Source organism: Euprymna scolopes, chromosome 14, assembly GCF_053919585.1.
Source record: "Euprymna scolopes isolate OS-2025 chromosome 14, ASM5391958v1, whole genome shotgun sequence".
Taxonomy (NCBI): domain Eukaryota; kingdom Metazoa; phylum Mollusca; class Cephalopoda; order Sepiida; family Sepiolidae; genus Euprymna; species Euprymna scolopes.
The window spans coordinates 60,798,747-60,822,185 of record NC_136495.1 but is presented as its reverse complement, the minus strand read 5'-3'; the positions used below and the strand labels follow the sequence as shown (position 1 = coordinate 60,822,185).

Genomic DNA, 23,439 nt, shown 5'->3' with positions numbered 1-23,439 from the left:
CCATAATCACGTCACTTTAAACTAAGAGTCTTTTTATAAAAGTATAGAAAAATATTTTATCTGTTTTATCTTTAGTCTCATATTGTAAATGAAAAAATAAAAATTAAATTGTGTTTTTGGGGGGTTTTTTTTGTATGCAATTGGGCATTAACACCCTGGAAATACCTTGAAAAAAAATTTTATTAATAAATAAATCAAACATTTTTGCAGCATTGCAATAATGGAATCAACAAACAACAAACCCTGGATGCACAAATAATTAAAATATGGCGGTTTTCTCAACAGATTTGTATTCTAACCATGAAGACCAATGATGGGATAATTCCAATATTTTTCCTGATTCTGATACTATTACTGATTCTGTTCTAGACTCCTGATTCCAATGCAATTATCGATTCTGATTCTTTTAAAATCCCTAAATATTTCACCCACATACAAGTACACTTTAAGATCATCTACATATTTTAGTTTTACTAGTAGTTTAAAATCAATAAATATTCATCAATTTATTATTAGTACAAGCTATTGAAAATTTTGTTTTAAGCAAAAAACAAATTAGCAAAAAAGAATTAAAGGGATCATTTTTGGTATCGGAAAATAGACACAAATTTTTCAATTCCGATACCTGCCAAAATTCTTATTTTTATGGTTTCTAATTCTGATTCCAATTAATCATCCCAACATGAGTGAAGTGATTAGCCCTGCCATGTGAGACTTCTTCAACTGCCGTGGTCCATTAATGGTATACTATACCATCGACATTATTCGAGGCAATGTCTTGAGCCTGCTCTCAGCCTGCTGACTCAGCAGAACATCCAATAAAACTTTAATTTAATCATTGAAAAAAAATCAAATCAACTATTTAATCGATTATATTACTTGTTTTGATCAGACTATTGTTCTCATCTTGAGTGTTATTTGTGCAACATTTCGGTCGGTGTAGCCTTCAACCGTTGTCAGGCATGTTGCCTGTTGTCTTGGCAAAGAAAAGAAAAAAGATACTGGCTCTGTAGATATTTTTGTATTCTTGGAGTTGTTTTCTGTTCTTTGGTCATGGTTTTGTATGCGTGAAACAAAAAATTGGTTAACAACTGCAATTATTTAATCTATTATTAGTCTATTGTAATGGTAGAATTGTCTCGGTGATCTTCCTTACATTTTTCCGAATTATCTCCTCTGAATTATTCTTGTTACCATTAAAGAGAATGAACTTTCCTATAAAGAAGCTAAAACTTTCATTCTATCCACCTAGGGGATTTTTAAAAAAGCGCTTCTGCTCTATACTATTATTAATCGATAAAAATAGCTAACATGTGCTTTTACTAACAGTAAATTCCAAAAACTGAGAGTGACTTTAAAACCTTTAAATGACCTGTTAAAAAAAAATTGGGGTTTTAAATTAAAGTTTAAGACAAAAGTTAAATCCATTAATCGAAGGAAAACGTTAATTTTCTCATGCATGACTGTTATATAAAAGAATTCAACTTTTATTTTATTAAAATAACTTTTTTTTCCAGAGCAAGAGTTAAAAATATAACTTTTTTCTTATTTAAGCATCATCAGTTTCTGAACTGCTCCTATGTTTTGATAATAGTGATAGGACGATTCCAATATTTTTCCTAATTCCAATATAATTATCAATTCCATACTGAATTCCCGATTCCAATAAAATTACTGATTCCAATTCTTTATAAATCTCTCAATATTTGACTAAAAAGTTGTTAATTTTTCCCGATTACTGTAATGACACATTAAATGTGCAGATATTTTTTCAAACATAAAAATACACTTGTAGTGGGGTGATCTATAGATTTTTGTTTTAATGGTAGTTTAAAATAAATATCATTTTATCGTTACTATCAGCAGTGGAAGATTTGGCTTTAAACAAAATCAAATAATAAAAAAAAAGACAATTAAAGGAATCGTTTTTGGCATTAGAAAATAAGCACAAATTTTTCAGATTCCAATACTGATTCCGATACCTCCAAAAGTTCAGATTTTTCCAATTTCAATTCTGATATTAATTAATCATCCCAACACTAATTAATAGTTAAAATAAAAAATGACAAAAAAAAAACTACTTATAAAAATAGAATTAGATGCATTTATGTTAATAAGTAATACACTTAAATATGCAAATATAAGCCAAAACTTTATAATACATAGAGATTTTGGCTTGATTCGGAGCAGGAATCTCCTCTTCTGGAGCTCTCCCTCCCTCCGTTAAGAAGCACCCTTGAACGAATGGTGTGATCAAAAGTTGCTATGGCCAAATGACAATACAAAACTGAACCAACTATTTGTGAATGTGTAGAAGAGGACTATGCAATCCAACATTACCTTGTCTGCCTTATATTGTGGAACCAGTGCGGCTTGAAGGATCTTGCAGAATGCAGCAATAATGGATATTGAAGGTAAAAAAAAGTGGGAAATAGTTGTACGGGATGGAATGATAAAATTGTCGCCCTAGATAAAACGACAGGATTCAATTTCTGTATGATGAAAACTGGTGTTCTTTTTTTTTTCTTTTTTTTTTGTTGCAGCCGATTTACTAGTTGGCCAGTTGTGTACAGACCCCAAGAGCAATAGGAGCTTTCTGTCATGTCTGAAAGTGACACAATGTTCAACGAGCAAGATCAGAGATGCGCCACTGTACAACTCATGTTCTCTACCAATCCAAGTTATGACAACAGGACCATTGCCAGCACCCTCAAAATGCATCGCTGGATTGCCACAAATAACAGGGACATGCCCAGGGAGATGAAAACAAAATTTCCGGCCACGGTTATTGTCTTTGGTTTGGTTTCAAGTGAAGGCCACATCATGCCACCTCACATCTTCGAAGTCGCCTTGAAATTCAACACCAAAGTGTACTTGGATGTGCGCTTGTAGAAAAGGCATGCTGCTAGTACCGGACCCATACAGAGGCAGTGACTGAAGCTGAAGGTGACTACATTGAATAGATGTCAGCTCTACTACATAATCAAGTTACCTGAATTGATTTTTTTCAATAAAAGTTTTAAAATAAAGCTGTAGTGTTGCTTTCTTTTAGAGCGACAACTTTATCGTTCCACCTGTATGATGACATACTTCAAAGACAAACAAAGAAGGAGAAGAATACATTAGAGTCATCAATATGTATAGAGGCACATTGAATATAACTGGCATAGTCATAGCAAACAACTAACCATATAAGTGTGTGAGAGGTGCCTCAACTGAACTGGTCTGATACTAAGAAGACAACTCCAGTTTACAGAGCTGGTTTGAATTAAACAGTAGTGGACAAACTAATGTTGTCTCTCTGGTGACCAGAAAGACTCAGAAAGAAAGAGAGATTTGACAAACATGTTGCTTCTTCATTGGGCAACCAAAAAAGGACAAAAGAGGAAGTGAACTTTGAATCCTGTTTTTATGAATGACCACGTGGCTAAATCAACCAATGGTTTACCACTATGAACATGGCCTTGTACATTCTCTGCACTAATTGTGATCGCCCTATTTGTTGTGACGATCCAAAATTATTGTCTGATCCAGTCAGCCTTGCAACAAAGGAAGTCTCCCTCCAAAATAAAAAATCACAAGCCCAATTAATAAACAAATAATGATGTTTTGGTGGGGGTGATATTATAAGTAGTACTTACTTCCCTAAGGTTAAATGGCAGACTTGCAAATTATTGTCTAACCAGATCGAAACACATGTTCCATTACACAGTTTTTTGGCTAGGAGCCCTAAAGGATCAAATCTGCTTGGTAAGGCATATTGACCAAACTGCCTGGAACTCTCAGAAAAAAAAAAACTGCCTACTTCAAAACGTTCAGCTCCAACTCCCACTTTTACTCCTCTTTCTCTTGACTGTTTTTCCTTCCTTCTTATCTGCAGGAATATTTTCTGCCCCTAACTGATTCCAGTCTCTTGTTAATGGCCATTAATTGGCTGCCTAGAGGCTTATCTGCTGATAAGACTGGATATTGATTTTCTCACAAAGGCCAATCACAGCATGACTTTCTCATTCAATGAGGTACTTATTTTTTAAACAATATAAGTATCTCTCGGGTGATTGACCTCTGGCAAGAGATATTTTCAGTTCTCTGTGCTCTCCCCCTCTCTTCCCTTGGGCAAGCATCCATCACTGCAACATCTGCCATTCATATGCACCAGCAAAACATGCTGCACACTGCATATTTACAATTACCTCGTTATTGTATGATCTGAAACTCCACACATCAGGAAAAAAATGAAACCCCAAGCAATGCAGTTCTTTTTACCTTCAGATTGTATACTAGCCATTGCAGAAAAAGGCCGAAGAATTTCATTCTTAGAGGCCGATGTCTTCGGGCGTGTTCTGGAAGAAAAAGGACGCACTGCTGTAGACGGATGCAAAGGAGAATAAGGTTTTATGCCTGTGGCTGGACGGAAGCTCATGAAGAAAGACTGATCTGCAAATAGAAAAATTATAAAATCTGTTTATTGTAATCATTTTATAAGTTTTTTTTATAAAAAAAAGTAGCAGATAACACTAAGCTAGGAATATAAAATTTTGCTTGATTAAACTCGGTTTCTTATGATAAGCAGTTTTTTTTTTATTATATTGTAGCAGTTATAGGAGAGATTTATTTTTCTTTGTATGTACGTGTAATATCTTGTGTTATGATGAGTTGTCATTTGGTTGGTGCATTAATACACAGACGATTAGCCCATCACTTATATGCACACTGGAAAGTTGCTTATTTTTGCCCACAGCTTGATGTATGCAAAATCCAAACAGTTTGAGTCTAACCACCAATGTTAACAGACTGGCATTCTCTCTCTCTCTCTCTCTCTCTCTCTCTCTCTCTCTCTCTCTCTCGTTCCCTCCCTCCCTCCCTCTCGTCATTATCATGGTAGCGAGGGGCAAAAATAAACTTAAAACCTGAAATTATTTTACATCTTTACCAAAAAGCCAACCTATCAACTCTTTTTTGTTTCAGTGTTCTCTTCCAATAAAAGTGGATTTATATTTAAACAAATAAGCTTAGTAAGAGAGAAAGGTAGTTTGCTTGAAGCATTGCTGGTAAATAAATATGGAAGAGTATAAGAAGGCTATAGCAATGCAGAGAAACAAGCATTAAAATGATGTGATGTATGGACAAAAATGGACAAACGAAATTTCAACAAACAGAAATGGAAAATATTGAATGTATCGGAAAATTTTCTAGTTCTGATTTTACTATATTTTCCATTTTGTTTTTTAATAACATTTTTTTTTTTGTCCCTTTCTTTCTGAAAAAGAAGTTATATTTTCGAAATATCAAAGACTTCTACCATCCCGGTTATTTTAAACAGCAAGTCTATTTTACTGCTTTGCATCTATGATTGATTTGGAAAATAAATGAATCATCATCATCGGCGGTCACTCGTGTCCGAGTAAGACTGTCCTCCGTTGTGGCTTCTGTGGGTCCTCAGGTGAGCATAGAGCCCAATCCTAGATCCAATTTTTCTTGTGCAATTTGGGCAGATAAAGGTAGTGGTGGTGGAGTGGGGTTGGGTGTGTCTGGTTGATAATCTGTCCTTTCTGTGCTTGCGTTTATCCTCAGCAGCTTGATTTAGGTCACTGCTATAAAGCGCAGCACCTTCGTGGACAGCGCTCCTCCATGCCAACCTGCTCTCAGCCACGTCCTCCCATGTCTCAAGGTCCATGTGAAACCGCTTTAGATTTACTTTGATGTTGTCCTCATACCTCATCTTTTGGCCACCCTGGGCATGCTTTCCCTCAACAAGCTGAGAGTAGAAAATCTGTTTTGGGAGGCGGAGATTTGGCATTCAGACAACATGACCAGTCCATCTGAGCTGGCGTTGAGCAACAGTAGCGGTGATATTAGGAATGTCAGCCTCACTCAGAACACTGGTGTTGGTGCGTCGGTCCTTCCAACTGATTCTGAGGATTTTTCGGAGGCATCTTTGGTGGTACGTCTCTAGGGTTTTTACGTGCCTCTTGTATGTGGTCCAGGTCTCCGATCCATAGAGAAGAGTGGGCAGCAAGACAGCTTTGCATACCATGATTTTGGTCTTTGCCAGAAGGTCACGGTTCTCAAATACTCTCTTCCTTAGCCTTGAGAAAGCCCCACTGGCACAGCTTAGACGGTGTTGTATTTCATCATCTATGTTGGCTTTTGATGATAGGATGCTGCCTAAGTATGGGAAGTGGTCCACATTTTCCAGTTTAGCGTTGTCGATGGAGATGTTTGGGGATGAGACTGGAGTACTGTTTGGTGGTGATTGATGGAGGATTTGAGTTTTTTTTTATATTGATTGTTAGTCCTAGCTGTTTGTACGCCCTCATGAAGGCAACCAGTGTACACTGTAGGTCCTCTTCTGAGAGGGCTACAAGGGCGTTATCATCTGCATACTGTAGCTCCATAATGGATATGGTGTTCATTCGACCTTTGGCCCTAAATCTGTTGATGTTAAAAAGTCGCCCGTCAGTTCTGTACACAATCCGAACTCCACGGGGAAGATGTTTGTCCGTGAGATGGAGGATAGCAGTAATGAAGATGGAGAAAGGGTTGGGGCAATGACACATCCCTGTTTCACTCCCGTGTCAACCCTGAAGGGCTCTGTTTCATCTCCACTACTACTGAGGACTGTAGCTGACATATTGTTATGCAGCAGTCTCAGTACCCGAATGTACCTCTCTGGGCATTCAAACCTTGCAAGAACCAGCCAAAGGACTTGACGGTTCACAGAGTCAAAGGCTTTAGTAAGGTCTATAAAAGCCATGTATAATGGTAAATTTGGCTCCCTGCACTTTTCTTGGACGAGCAGTGAAGATCATGTCCATCGTGCCTCTATTTGGGCGAAAGCCACTTTGGGACTCGTGAAGGATGGTTTCTGCAAGGGCTTTCCCTGTGGTAGAGAGGAGAGAAATGCCCCGGTAGTTCCCACAGTTTGCCTTGTCTCCCTTCTTAAAGATGGAGACAACTAAGGCATTTCTAAGTTGTGCAGGGATTTTCTCTTGTTCCCATATTTTGAGCAGCAGGGCATGGATGTGTCTGAGAAGATCAGGCCTGCCTTTCTTCAGGACTTCTGCTGGGATGCCGTCAGAACCAGCCGCCTTGTTGTTTTTCATCTTCCTAATTGCATCCCGCACCTCTTCCAGACTGGGTGGTTCTCCCATGCTCTCAATTATGGGCTGTTGAGGGAGTTTTTCAAGGGCCTCCATCTCTGGAGTGGTGTCCCTGTTCAGAAGATCCTCGTAATGCTCTTCCCATCTACTTGTTATTTATTTCCTTTCAGCAGCATGAGCCCATCCTTAGACCGAAGGGGGGTCAGAGAACGGTAGCTGGGGTCATATACCACTTTTGTGGCTTCAAAGAATCCTCTGGTGTTCCCAGAGTCAGTAAACTGCTGGATCTCCTTAGCCTTCTTCATCCACCAGAGGTTCTTCAGCTTCCTGACTGTCGATTGGACAGCCGTTTAGCCTTGGCATGGGCAGCTCTTTTAACCTTGCAATTGATGTTATTCTGCCAGGTGATAAAAGTTTGCCTCTGGATGTCTATAAGCTGTTGGATTTCGGTATCGTTTTCATCATACCAATCCTGATGTTTCCGCTTTTTCTGCCCTAGGATGCTTATACTGGAGTCCATGATGGCAGAGGATAGCTTGTCCCAGTGCTCTTCAGTGTCATGCGGATATTGCTTGGGCAGGTCTGCGCTAGGAGTTGCCTGGAGGTGTTGTTGGTAGGTGATATCGCCCAGCTGCTCGATGTTGAGCTTTGATCAGCTCTGTCTTTTTTGCATCCTTTGCTTCCGCATTAAATGGATAGACATGATGGAGCGAATAGGACGGTGGTCGGTCCAACAATCGTCTGTACTGGTCATTGCCCTGGTGTTCAGCACATCACAGCGGTCTTTGGCATGGACAATGACATAGTCAATGAAGTGCCTGATTTTACTTCGAGGGTGCATCCATGATGTTTTGAATGCGTTTTTTTGTCGGAAAAGTGTGTTCGTGATGATCAGGTTATGTTCTGAGTACTTTGTCAGTAGGAGTGTACCAATAATAAATAAAATAATGAATATATGAAGATATAAAAAACAAGCTCTACAAGACACTTTTTTCATTTGACCATTTGTCATCTATACGTCACGTCATTTGAACATCCGATTCTCTGTATTGCTATAGCCTTCTTACATTCTTTCACATTTAGATAAGTTTGGTGTTATCCATGGAAGATTGTAACCCTTTTCTTATTCCATATTCTATTTCAGCCAGATGCAATCAAATACAATTAACTCTATCAAGTTAATGTTCTTCATTCTGTCTTTCTTCAACCATTTCACCAGAATAATATTATGCATACGGCAACATAATAAAGAAATTTCTGAGTCATAGTCTCTTTTGCGCTCATGGACTCAAGCACTTAACACTGTTAACTGTGAGTGTTATGATCCATCTCAGCAAAATCAAGGTAGACATATTTTTAAAACTAAAAAGATAATTCAAATCAGTTTCCGCTTTAATTGCCTCTTGATAAGATGTTATCCTCTAGTCACTATTTCACTATGAGTGGCCGACTAAAATAGAACTCTCAGGATACAGCATTCATTTCTCAACAAAAACCAGTCTACTGAACAATTCTTACTGTGCTCTAGTTTTCCCTCGAATCTATTAGATTCCTATTTAGTTGTGTAAATGCGATCTTATTCATGGGTGATGGTGATCCATTTTTTGTTCAATATTTGTTCTGGTGTGTCCACCCTATGGATAATAATGAACTCTTCCAATTATTATAAAGACTGGCAGAATATGTCTCTTGGTGTCAGCACAGTTATACATAAGTGATGCACACTTAGAAGTTGGGCTGATGTATAACAGCATTCTTTATTTGTTGCAAGTAGTTTTCTGTTCAGTATATTTGTTTCCATTAAACACGGAGACGTCTTTATTCCAAACTCTGACAGGATCACAGACCACAGCAAGATTCTATTTCAGTCAGATGCGACTAGATACAACAAACTCTACTGTGTTATAGCTTTCTTTACCCTGGCTTTCTTCCAGCCTCCAACAAAATTATAAATTTGTAGTTTTACTCAGCATTTTCTGCTTAGCAAATATGTTGAATATTAATAAGTAAGTTCGTATGAATCAGTATGATAAAATACTGTTTTTTTTTTTATAATGGCATCACCACTTATCAAGGCTCGAAGACCACTCAAGGATATGGATAACATGAGTGTCAGGTAGACAATGAGACAACGCTATAATGATTGATAATGATAGTGGTTATTAGACATAATTTGATTATTTAAAAGAGGGCGGCTCAACAAGAATTGAAAATGACTATGTTGTGTAATGGAGCTGCTGACACTGGGTTGGCAGCAGCAGCAGCCACATGCAAATGACCAAGCTGGCTGCGCAATGTGGCTTCACAGCAGAGATTAAAAGGACACAGGTGTTCAGAGAAGCAGATATTTGAGACGTGTTGTTGCAATATTTTGAACCTGATAATGGGGTATGATCCCACACAGTCGGAAGATTCTATTTATAAACGATGCTGCTAGGAACTGACAAATCAAATTAATTCACGTTCTGCTACCAACCAATCAGAAACCAGAATTGCTTCATAAATATTAAACCTTTTCTGGAGCAATTTCACATGTTTTTTTCCGTCTCAACACGGTAAGAATATTTTGCTCTGTGGAACTGTCTACTGCAAACAAGTAACCTCTCAGGACTTCTGTGTTACAACGAACCATCGGAAACTGTTCTGTCTACTGCAAAGCAGTCACCTCTCAAGACTTGTTTAGAACAACGAACAATCGGAAACGTTTCTGAAACTAAACATGGCTTACACTTCTAGACGTGTTCAAAGCGTAAACGATTCGCAATGTATTTGAGACAAAAGAGAGCAGAAGAGGACATGTTCAAGACATGAGAGAAAGCGGGAAAAGATGTGTTTGAGAGTGTTCGAAAAAGCATGTGTTCGGGGCATGGCTTGTGTTCAAAAGATGTTCCGCAAAACAGTCAAGTTTCTTCCTTTCCTCTGTTTCTTTGATATAACAACGTTACAGTTGTGGTTAGCTGGGAAGCAGCCCTGCAGCACCATATTCCACAGATGGGCAGTTCTAGGAAAGAAACTTTGCTTATGGAAGTTTCTTTTAGTTTTAGTTGTTGTTTGCAGTCGAGAGAGAGAGAGAGAGAGAGAGAGAGGGAGAGAGAGAGAGGGTGGGTAACTATTAACAGTGGCAGCAGCAAGACAAGTGTTTGTTGTGAGTGTTTTACGCGAGGGGAGGGGGACCATAAATTGAAGCTCAGTTATGTACCTGCCATGAAAATAACGATAGATTACAAAAAGACTAGCAACGTATTTTCTATGAGAAAAAGTCAGTAGAGAGAAGAAAAGGGGATCGCCCACTAGATTTCGAAGTCTGTTATGTACTTTGTTAAAGCAGGAAAAGGGTACTCCTCAGATGTTGCAACAATACCCTATCTTAGGATGTATTTGGCGCTTATACAGGTAGAGGATTGTGTTAGGAGCGAGATACTCTCCGGAATGGTAGAATGATCCTACCATTTTTCCAGCCACCTTGATTGAATGATTGCAAATTGCAATAATATCAACTGCATTTGAAAATTTTTTAGTAACAATTTTTTTCCCCAGTTATATTTTCAGTTCAATTACTTCTAATTTAAATATTTACATTTTTTCAAGTTTCATTTATACAGCCAAAGAAGACATTCTTCTATTATAGTAAATACATATGCACTAATAGTGAGCCTTATCAGTATTTATATGAATGAATATTCCAGAATACCAGGTGCTGCATGTAAAACACAATGACCATTCAATATGATCTGTATTGCCCAGATACTGGCTGGTAGTAAAAAATAGATTCCAGATTTCTAATTTCACATTAAATCATTTTTATTACTGGTGTTAAGTGGACATTTTCCACCTAATGATACTTTTAAATATTTTATATTTAAAGGAAAATTGAATATTTTATATTTTAAAGGAAAATAACTCTTGTATGCAGAAGATATATTTGGAAATATGGGTTATCTGCTCTTGGATTTCATCAGATGATAGAACAAAAAGGAAAATTCAAATTACTGAAATCGGTTTAGCACCGACAATTAAAACTTCAGTAGCTGTAAGTTATATTATTTTGGGGGACTCAAGGTTTAATCCTCAGTGCGGGTGACACTCAGAATTACATCTGCAAATTACTTAGGACTTTTACTCAGTTATAGCTGATGGAACAAGAGCATGCTACCCCCGTTCTTTTCGAAATTCCGTGCAGATTCCCATAGTCGTCAAGATACACCTGAACAAGGTCAAAGGTTACGTTGACTGAAACGTGAAAATAACACTCAAGTTAAAAACATGTGCTGAAGAATCCAAATAATACGACTCCTTATTAGCATAGCAATTCTTTGAGCTTTAAATTATTAAATAAATAAATAATGTATTATTGAATAAATAATGTATCATTTAATAAATAAATAAATAATATATCATTTATTAAATAAATAATATATCATTTAATAAATAAATAACATATTATTTAATAAATAAATAATATATCATTTAATAAATATCATTTAATAAATAAATAATGCATTATTTAACAAATAAATAATATATTATTTAACAAATAAATGATATATATCCTTTAATAAATAAATAATGTATTATTTAATAAAAAAATAATATATTATTTAATAAATAAATATCATTTAATAAATAAATAATATTTTATTTAATAAATAAATAACATATTATTGTTGATATAAATAGTATCGTCTTCATCCATTTATTATTTTCATATTTGTTTTTTACCACTCACACAAACTACTTTACAACAACTGGAAAAACTAATAATATAAGATATCAATGACTGACTCTCATTTTCTTCCGCATCGTTCATTGCCATGGCTTCTTGAATGAAGGCATCTTCCTGCAGTTTTTCCATGTAGAGCCAATCATCATGAAAAACATTGACGTTCTTCTTGCAATCTCCATCAGATAATAGCTGGTCATCCAGACACTCAAGTTGAGGGATGGCTTCAAAAACACTTTGGCGGTAATTATACTCCTCCTACATACATAAAAAAAAAAAAAAAAAAAAAAAAAAAGAGAAGTCAATTAATTTTTAACAATTTATCAAATATTTTTTTTAATATTTTTAACCATGATCTTCTCGGAACTGCATCGAACAGAGGATATGGTAAACTTGTTATATAGTTAACATTCAAATTTATTTTCGACAAGATATTATGTACTATTCTATCTCTTTGTTGACACCCATATTTCTATTGGCAATACCAGATGCTACCAGATCAGACTGTCTGAAGATACTGGCTTCCTGGCCTAAAATGCACCAAACACTGATGTTACTGTTTTTTTTTATTTCCTTTCCCTTTGCAAAACTCAATCATGTTCTGCAAAGTCAAGAACAAAAAAAAAAAAACAATTTTCCTTTACATAAACAACCAAACCAAACACCATGCATTTGAAGATATAAACAACTTGAAGCATAAGAATTTTTTTACAAATTACTAGATTTTGTATTAAATAATCTGAAAAGAGTTGACATGCTATAAAACAAAACAACCAAACTAAACGCCATAAATAAATATTTGAAGATATAAAAAATTTGAAGCATAAAAACTTTTCCAAAATAACTGAAAAGGGTTGATAAGCTGCAAAACAAAACAACCAAACCATTGGTGACACCATTAAATTAAACGATTAATTCAGTGCACATTAAAAGATTTGTCGCAGAATTTTGAGGATGAGTTATTTGTGCAAATTCAACTTTCTCTAACTGAGTATCTTTTTAGTTAAACTGTCAGAGACCCACGTTAACTGCTCTCTCTTTCAGAGACACAGGTTTGAACTCTACATGAATCTTATTTTGCACTCTGTGTGTGATTCACTTTGTTTATTCCCAGCACCAGAAATTAAATAAACTATGTATTTAACAATACAGTGTCCAAAAAATACCTGAAAGGTTTTGAACTTAAATAGATTCTTTATTTTTTATGATATATTTCTGTAATTTTAACACAATCTGACTAAGAGATTATGAATTTTTTTTTAAATGCAGAATTCAAACAATCTTTATTTTTGAAAAATAATGTATTTTAAATGTTGCCCATTTTCAGCTTCGCATATTTTTGCTCTCTCCAAAACATTATTCAGGACAGATTGCCGAATCTCTGGATTGCGATTGAACTCCCTTATTTCATTCTGTGAGCTGGCAAACATCAAACCCTAAACCCTGCAAGAATTGAAGGAAAACATCAGGAACGAAATGAGGGAGTTAAATCGTAATCCAGAGACTCTGGAATCTGTCATGAATAATGTTTTGGAAAAAGCACAAATATGCGAAGCTGAAAATGGGCAACGTTTAAAATACATTATTTTTTCATAAATAAAGATTATTTGAATTTTACAATTTTTTTTTTTTTTTAATTTCTCAATGTGTTAGTCAGATTGTGTTAAAATTACAGAAAAATATCACCAAAAATAAAGAATTTATTTGTTCAAATTCCTTCAATGGCTTTTTGGACACCCTGTATGGAATAACAATTCTATGATTCTATGTTTTCATAGAAATTTTCCTCCCATAAACTCGTCAGATGCGATTTCTAGTCGATGTTATCAACAAAAAAGTTAATTTGTATATAATAAATATGGTGAATTCATTTAGGGAAAAGACATCCCATCCCCACATTGTTACAGGTCGGTGAACTTGGGTACCATTCTCTCTAACAATGTGGGGATGGGATTTCTTTTCTCAAAACGAACGCATGATGACCAACTTGTAACAATGTAGGGATGAAATTTCTTTTCCCCAAACAGATACACCAGGTTTATCATGTACAAATTAACTTTTTGTTGATAACATTGGATGGAAATCGCATCTGATGAGTTGATGGGAGGAAAATTTCTATGAAAACATAAAATCATAGAATTGTCATCCTATTAACGAAATGGCTGTAATGAAGAGATCCAAGGTGAAATAAATAAGGGTTATATAAGAGAAAAACATGTAAGTCTTTGAATTCCAACAAAATCTTGTGCTACATAATAAAATAAATCCAGTTTAAATTCCTAGGGATACTAAGTTCAACATATCACAGACATAAAACTTGCATTAGTCGATTTACCATAAGAAAATTTATAAATACAAAAGTGAATTCAACTATATTAGAGTGAAAATAAAAAACTTAGAAGTCTTAACTTAAATTGTTAAATAGAAAACGGAGATTTTCAGTTGTTTACCATGAGGATGCTTTGGAGATTTAAAAACAGGACAGCTGTTAAATTCATGGCTGTCCAATGAAAAATACAATTTCTCCATTAACAAAATGTAGACAAAATCCAATTACTATTTCATAAATATATAAATAACTAGCAGGGTGTACACGGCATTGCCCGGGTGTTTGGAGGTATGTGTGTTAAAAAGAGGTGTAAATGAAAAAAGCATTCGCGGACATACACAAGAAGAAGCGAACATACACACACACACACACACACACAAAACTGGAGAAAAAAATGTAAGAAAGGGTGTTAAGAAATCATTTGTAAGTGTTTAGGGCCCAAGAAAAGTGAAAAAAAAAAAAAAAAATGAAGGTAGTCCTGCATAATTTGACCCTAATTCTCATGAATTCCCGTCGAGCATTGATTGGGCGAGACCGGCAGTATGAATACAAATGAAAAAAAACTCCCAGAAAACTTACTGAATGTTTTCAGCAATAAAATACAAGAAACAAGACCAACAGGAAAAAAGTACACATGGAAAAAGAAAGGAATAAATAAAACCAAAATACTGAATACTGAATACGAATAAACATTTAATAGATTTTAGTGATAATTTTTTGTTTTATCGTTGGTTTGTTTTATGCAGAAAAAGTATTTTTTAACCATATAATTGTTAGGTGTAAGTAAAAACGGTTTGTTATGTGTTTTGTTTTGTTTTCTTTTTTTGTATTGTTTTCTTTGTTGTCGCTTTTTACCAATTGGAATGTCGTCTGGTTCCATATCAATAGCATAATAGTAATTGGGCTTATGAAACTACCAGAATTCAATGTATAGAAATAAATAATGAATGGGTAACTAATCCGAAAATAAGAAGTCAGCTCTGCCCCCTACTATCACGTTTAAAATCACTGAAAACATAATATAAGGAAAAATATGGTAAATAAATTACATAAATCGAGTAATCGTTTGAACATTTGAAGAATGCTAGCAGCTGAGTGTTATAGTTTGTTGTAAAACCTTGAATCCAAGGTTAGTTCGTTTCGTTTAAGTAACCCTTCGAATCGCAGGCCACCCCAATAAAAAGTAAAAAAAAAAAGGGGGAAAAAAAAGAAGAAATTAAAGAAACGGTATAAGTAACCCATGTAATAGATGTAATCGAAAGTTATGTTTCAGCCGACGGTAAAATGCCATTCCATTTTTTTTAAACAACTAAGAACTCAAACCGGTGCTTCCTCCCAAGTTCCCCTGTGGACGTATCCGCAACGGTGTTAAGTGGTCGCGGGGGGGAGGGGGAGTATGAATGTAATAGAGAGAAAAATTTCACCACTTCCACTGATTCTTATAGGTTTTGGCAGTGAACTCTCACCAGAAAAAATATAGGAATGTATGGTTATTGAGGAAGTGTAAGGGTAATAGGCCTATAGCACACCTCAGATAATGTGCTGCAGTTTGTGCACATTCCATTTGCATGAAATGTCTTGAGTTTTAATCCTATTAAGGTCAAACTCGGAGGGGAAAAAAGACTTCATTTTATTTATATAGAAAGAAGAAGAAGATAAAAACTATGCATGAAAATAGGTAAAAAAAATAAGTAGAATAATACTATTTAAACCTACCCATAAGGACTATTCTGTGATATGTTAGTCACCATATAATGTGATTAAAAAGTAATACAAACCTGACCCCGTACAACGTGATGTTTGTTTCAGGGAAAGGATAAAGAAACAAAAATGGCCGCTCTTGCTATTTATGGACTGGTGATCACATGAGGTAACGAGAGTTGGGGGAAATATGCAAATGAGATGCAGTCAGTTTTTCAAATAAAAAAGCCTGTGTGTCAGTGAGTGAGGGTGTGTCTCTTTGGCAGAAGTAAGTTTCAAACAGATGTGTGCTGGGGTTTGATACCAAGAATTACGAGAAGGAGAGCATAACGGTTTGAAATTCTTTCTTTGGACTTTACTTTCTAATATTACCAACATATACAACTACATAATATATCTTTATCTGTGCCTAAACCTAAACGTAGACTCCATGAACAAAGCTTCTTTCTTAGAATTGCAAGTCTATGGAACTGTCTTTCGTTTGCCTGCTTTCCAGCTGATTACAATATGGTCGTCTTCAAGTCCAATGTAAACAAGTTCTTGATGAGCCGTTCCCCTTTAATCCAATTTACCAAATTTCCACTACTAACGATCCCTATGATATTGTCCCATTGACTACTGTACACTCTTTAACCCTTATCCTCGAGTGGCTTCTGGGCCTTGATAAGTGGTGCCTCCTATGTAAAAAAAAAAATATATATATATAATAAAAGCGTATATATATAAGAAATGAAAATGAGAATTCAAAGTTAAATAAAACTTTATCACATCATCAAATCAATAAGGAAAAAGAAAAATGAAATCCTTTAGGCCATGGCATCTCAAAGCCAAATACTTCTCATAGAAAGATGAGAAAAGACCAGGTTTGTATATCTATAAAAAAAAAACTAGCTGAAGAACATTAAGTTAGAAATGAGATAGAGAAAGAATATAGGCATGCAGCAGCAAGAAGAATGTTTAAAATGTAGGTAGAAAGAAGATAGGAGAAAAGGGGGCATATATAATAAAGTAGGGCAATACATAGGGAGAGAGTAGTAGAGAAATACATATAATAAGCAATATAAAAAATATATAAAAATTTAAAAAAAAAACAAAAGTAGCTCAAACTTTAGAGGATTATCTAAGTAGAAAGTTCATTAGGAGAATCTAGCAAACTGAAAAAAAAAAAACAATAAAAAACAAATGGAGTATGCATGGTCCCCCATGAGTGTACAGTAAACGAGGCATAAAAAAATGACTAAGTTCAGCATTTGCCCCCACCAACGCATTTAGCCCCCAAAGTCCCTAGGGGACGTCAAATCCTGGTGAAAATGAACATTGAGAAAAGTGCGGACAGACGAACAGATGCACGGACGAATGGACAAGGGCGAATTTACAGGTCCATCCTTCTTTTGTTGGGGGACCAAAAACAATCCAGAGGATATCGAGTCGATGGGAAAGAAACAAATGGTAAAGTGACAGTGAAATCTGGAACTGAGGTATCCTTAATAGATTCTTGTGAAGCAACAATTTAACGATCAAACTTGGTAATTAATGCATGCTTACATTACAAAAAGATGCGAAAAACTGTGCACATCAAATCCAGTAAGATGACTCTTACAAAGTTTTGCTGGCTTAAGAATGGATCGTCTGAAAGTCCAAGTACACGAATTGAAATATGAAATTGGTATAAAGGATCCAAGCGGGTAAATGTCTTTTTCAAAAGCCCGGCAAGCATTTCTTAAGACAGAAAAGTTTCTGTGCAGCAAAAATATCAGGAGGTTAAGATAAGCAAAATAGAACAAATATTACAGATTTTTAGATTAAGTTAAAATGAATAAAAAAAAAAAGCAGAAAAAATAAATTAGTGAAAAGAAGAAGAAGGAAAGAAAAAGGTAAAAAGAAGAGAAATTACGAGTTTTTTTATATTTTATTCGTAGTTTTGTGTTATGGGTGTGAAAAATTTCCCCAAAAATTCTGATACACCTAACTAAGTGCTACTATTCAAGTGGCTTTCTATTTGATAGTTTAAATACTTCCGAATTTTTGTCAAGTTTCAAACAATCACAGAGTAATTGATTTTTTCAAACTATTAACAGTAGTTTTAAACGCTTTTTATTTCACTTTAAATATTAACTTTTCAAGAATCGAAAGAATTCAAAAAGGCGAAACATGCCCCCTTCTTTGTCTTTGTGAGGGAGGAGCAAAGAGCTTTGTTTTCAGATTTGTTTCCGCACAGATGTTTGAAAACTGAACCGCTCAAAAACAGAAAATAAAATACTCAATGGAATGGAAAAGTGGTCAAAAAACATATACAACATTTAAAATAGAAAATAAAATGAAAGACTTTTTCCCCATAAGTTTCTTGGGTTTTTTTGGGGGGGGGGCGGTCTCTCTCTATATATGTATGTAGATATATTTAGGGTTAAGTATCTCAGAAAAATGATTTTATGGAGTGGGGAGATATCTAACCTTTTGTGCTACTAGTTCGGAACAACACAAGAAGGTGCTTATGCAGAGAAATCCCAAATTGTTTTCAGAATATTTGCGTGAATTTTCCAAGAAGGTACCGTAATGAAGAGAGTGATGCGGCATTCCGTAAAAAGTGAAAAACAAAAGAAGAGGAAGCAAAAAAGAATAAAGGCTGTTGAAATTCATGGAAAAGACTTCTGTGGCCGAAATGGCCGAAACGAAAGTCAAAAATCATGCTGAAACCGAAGATGAAGTTGATATTACTAACGTTGATACTGTTACTTCGGAAGTCGACATTAACAGTGTTGATAAATCAATAACTGTCAATAGTGATGATGCGCCTGAAGTTGAAGAATTGGAAAGGGAATCCTGGCGCAAAAACATACACTGCAACCGATTTTACCGATGTTGGTTTATGGCCAGTTGAGATTAATCATAAAATTTGCACTATGTTTGTTTGGCAGGAATCGGCCGCTGTGCAGCAGCTTGATCATAAATTCAAGGAAGTAGCCTGACCAGAAACAAAAACAAAAGGCGACGTTAGAAAGCTTACTAAAAAATTGTTCTGTCGATAATCATGCAACGGTGAGAAAATTTTGAGAACATGGATGGTGTAGTCTCCTTCCAGAGAAGCCTTATTTTGCTTTTGTTGCAGACTGTTTTCAACTGGACTGTCGAGTTTTTCTGAGTTTTACGAATTGGTGGAAATTAAACCAAAAAGTATATGTACATGAAGCTAGCACATCTCATGCTCAAGCGTTTCTCAACTGGAAGGATCTAGCGATCCGACTTGCTGAAGGAAAGGTAGTTGATAAAGTAGAGCAACATCTTATTGAGAAGGGAACTAAGAAGTGGAAATTCTAGCTAGATTGCTGGACATCATCAGGTTTCTCACCAAGCAGAATCTGGCACTACGGGGTCACCGGGAAGACATTCATAATGATAAAAGAGATCAAGAAAACGAAAGGAATTTTTTTAGAATTGGTAAATTTATTGGCCAAGTATGACCCTGTGCTCTGTGAACATTTGGTGAAAGTTAACCTGGGAAACAAAATCGCTACTTCTCATCTGTCACCAGAAATTCCAAACGAACTTGTGAGCATTTTGGCAAAACAGGTGAGAAAGAAAATCATCGATCAGATCAAGGAAAGCAAATATTTTTGCATAATTTTTGATAGCACTTCTGATGTATCTCACAAGGACGAAATGAGTGAAGTGTTGTGCTACGCAAAAATTGATGAAAATAAAGTGACAGTGGAGGAGTCGTTTCTTCACTTCATCAAGACAAAAGGTAAAAGCGCAGAGGACATTTTTCAACTGATTTTGAGAGAACTGGAGAATGATGGGATTCAGATTGGTGACTTTATTGGCCAGGCATTTGACAATGCTGCTATTCTGACAGGCCACCGATTGGATGTGCAGAAACGAATCTCCGAAATCAACCCAAAAGTTCTATTTGTGCCATGCACTAACTATTTATTAAATCTGGCTTGTGTACATGCCGTTTCTGTAGCGGTTCACTCTGTTACATTTTTTGGCATACTGGACCAGTTATTCTCATTCTTTTCTGCATCTACACATCGCTGGGATGTCTTGATTCAGTTGACCGGTCTAAGTATCAAGCGGACTGTGGAAACTAGATGGAGTAGTCGAGCAGATGCTGTAAATGATGTGGTAAAAAAATTGTTGGAAGTCGTCATTTTCCTTGAACAGCTCACAGAAGAAGAAGAAAATACAACCATAAGATCAGATGCATCTTTAATTCTCAACTCAGTATTGTTGTTTCCATTTCTTTTATTTCTGAGACTTTGGAAAACTATTCTCCCAGAAATCAATGATGCCCAGAAGTATCTTCAAGAAAAGAGGCTGGATCTGCAACAAAGTTCTGTCAGGATGACGGCGTTGAGAGATTGCCTTCTTCAGAATAGAGAAAAGATGGCGGACACTGCAATAGACAATTGACCACATCCTGTCTGCTCATCCTTCGGTAAACATTCACATTTGCGGTGACTTCAATGTTCATAATGTGGAATGGCTGACCCACTCAAATAAGACCGATGATGAGGGGAGGTTCTGTCATGATTTTGCCATAGCCTATGACCTCACTCAGATTGTTCACGAACCCACCCGTGTGCCCGATACTACTGGTCAGTATTCAAGCCTTCTAGACCTTTTCCTCACAACTTCCCCTGAGTTATGTTCATGTTCCGTTCTATCTCCTCTAGGATCCTCCGACCACTCCGTTGTAGCAGTTAAGATAAAAATGAAATGTAATAAGTCTTCAGACGTACCTCTCCACCGTACTGTATATCGATACTCTATGGCTGACTGGGATAGCTTCCGTACATTCATATCTGACCTACCTCTGCATTATGTATTATGTATAATATTTATATGTATAAAAAGGATGTGTCCTCTATAGTCTCAGACTTGACCGAATGGTTAATTGTAGGCATAGACAGATTCATACCATCTAAAAAATTCCAACAAAAACCTAACAGCCAGCCATGGTTCTCCCCAGAATGTGCTGCTGCCATCGCGCACAGCAATCACTTTTTCCATAGCTACCAATGTAACAGATGCACTGAGACTAAAGCTGCTTTCAAGACTGCCAACAACCTGTAAAAAAGTAATAAAAAATGCAAGAGAGCTATATGCTCAGTCAGTTAAATTCAAAGTAGCTGATCAGCGGCTTGGTTCCCACCAGTTTTGGCAAATAACAAATAGGATCCTGAACAGAAGCGTGCATTCTATCCCAACCATCATCAATGGACCTGAGGTCATCTCGTCAGCATCAGACAAGGCCAAACTACTTGCAAAGAACTTTGCAGCTAATTCTACCCTATGCGACGACAATATAACAGACAACATGCTATGCGACATACAAATATCTGTGCGTGAGGTTGCCAAGCTAATCAAGAACCTTAATTCCAGTAAAGCAACTGGCCCTGATGGCATTCCAGTTATATTGCTGAAAAAGCTCCAACCAGAACTTGCCCCATACTTACAAAACTGTTTAAACATTGCCTTAAGGAGAAGTGCTTTCAAACACCCTGGAAAACATTATCAGTATGCCCTGTATTTAAGAATTCAGGTGAAAAGTCATCTCCCTCTCAGTACAGACCAATAAGTCTCCTGTGTGTCATGAGTAAGTTGTTGGAATCCATATTAAATAGAGAAGTAGTCAACCACCTCAGCAGAAACAACCTTCTTAGTGACATGCAATATGGTTTCTGTTCTGCAAGATCTACAGCAGATGTGCTAACAGTTATATCTCATAGGATTAGTGAATCGCTTGACAAAGGCTTCCTTTCCAGGGCAATTGCTCTTGACATATCGAAGGCCTTCGATAAGGTATGGCATAAGGGCTTACTTCACAAGATTTCCAGCTACGGTATAACTGGAAATATTTTCTCAATCATTAAATCATTTCTCTCTGATAGGTTAATAAGAGTAGTGGTTGATGGGCAGCAATCAGAGGCCCACAGTATTAATGCTGGAGTCCCTCAAGGGTCCATCCTGGGCCCAACTCTCTTCCTGATCTACATCAATGATCTACCAAAACACATACTTAAATCATTCGTTGACATCTATGCTGATGACACGACCATCTATGGCAACATATCAAAGGCCATAAATGACAAGGTTCTCTCTAATTCTCTCTCTTCTGATCTTGAGCGCGTAGTACAGTGGGGGAAGAGGTGGCTGGTTACTTTTAATGCATCCAAAACCAAGCTTCTATCTTTATATCATCAACGCTCTGATCCCCATCTGGCATCAATTGAAATGGATGGCTCTCGTCCTGGGGAGGCTCCATGTTTTGACAAGCTTTTGGGTTTGACCTTTACTCCTGATCTGAAATGGAACACGTACATCAGGTCTGTTGCCAAAGACGCTGGAAAGATGGTGTGATCCTTCTACCGCTCCAGAAGATATCTCACTACTGATGCAATTCTCTATCTGTATAAAAGCCAAGTACGTCCAAGGATGGAGTACTGCTGCCATATCTGGGCAGGAGCAGCTAAAAACTGCCTATCCTGCCTTGACAGAGTACAAAATAGACTTCGTAGCTTAGTGGGGGATGCCCTTTTCTCTTCCCTGCAACCTCTCTCCCATAGGAGAGACGTTGCGAGCCTATTTTTGTTTTATCGTTATTTCCATGGCAAGTGCTCATCTGAGCTCTAATCTCTCGTTCCCCCTCGCCAATCTTTCACGAGAAACACCCGTCTGGCTGAAACTACTGTCAATAATTTTCCCCACTCTTTATCTGTGCCTAAATCCAAACATAGATTCCATGAGCAGAGCTTTTTTCTCAGAAATGCATGACTGTGGAACCCTCTTCCGTTTGCCTGTTTCCCACCTGACTACAACTTGGATGTCTTCAAGTCCAACATAAACAAAATCCTGACGAACCGCCCTCTTAAGTAAGACACTCTATCAAATCTCCAATACTAATGATTACTACAATACTATCTCATTGATCACTGTACACGCAATAACACTTATTCATGAGTGGCCTCCGGGCCTTGATAAGTGGTTAACTCCATGTAAAAAAAAAAAGACAAGTAAAAAAACTCTGCTCTGAAATGGGAATAAGCATGGAGCATCATATCCACAAAAAGAAACGAATGGGTGGTGAACAATTAACTGATGCAGCACTGGGGTTAGATACCGAGTTGAGACAGGAAATGCCGTCTGTCATAGACAGGTTGACTGAAGAAATATCTTGCAGATTTCAACAAGTTCACAATCTTGCAAGTAAATATGCTTTTCTCACACTGTCAAATCTGCTTGATGATAATTATGATTATCAGCTTGGTGAAGTTGACGAAAATATAGAAAAAGATAAATTCTTTGCCGAAAGAAGAGATTATAGTATTTTGTGAAAGCTTCAGGAAAAGACAAAATCAATGAACCTCTTGAACTTTTGAACTTTATACAGAGATTCCGTCCCTTATATTGTGATCTTGCTGCACGTTTTCCTTACCTGAGCTATTAGTATTGCCAGCAGTGAGTGCTCTTTCTTGAAACTTAAGCCCATAAAAAAACTATCTTTGACCAAAAATGAACCAGACAAGGCTTACAGATTTGGCAATCCTCTCCATAGACAGGGAACTTGTCGATAAAGTGAATTT

At 36.5% G+C, this 23,439-nt stretch overlaps 1 protein-coding gene across 5 annotated transcripts in view; it reads right to left on the bottom strand.

Moving 5' to 3' along the window:
- LOC145293042 (leucine-rich repeat-containing protein 56-like) overlaps positions 1-23,439 on the bottom strand; it is a 252,031-nt gene that overhangs the window by 40,908 nt on the left and 187,684 nt on the right. For all 5 annotated transcript variants that reach the window (XR_013869644.1, XM_080139348.1, XM_080139349.1 and 2 more), the window contains 2 exons: positions 11,886-12,081; positions 4,267-4,437 (listed from right to left, as the gene is read on the bottom strand). Coding sequence is in view for 4 of the 5 variants with exons in the window: in XM_080139348.1 (XP_079995474.1) it covers positions 4,267-4,437; positions 11,886-12,081 (367 nt within the window). In the remaining variant the exon portion in view is untranslated. The remainder of the gene's footprint in view (positions 1-4,266; positions 4,438-11,885; positions 12,082-23,439) is intronic.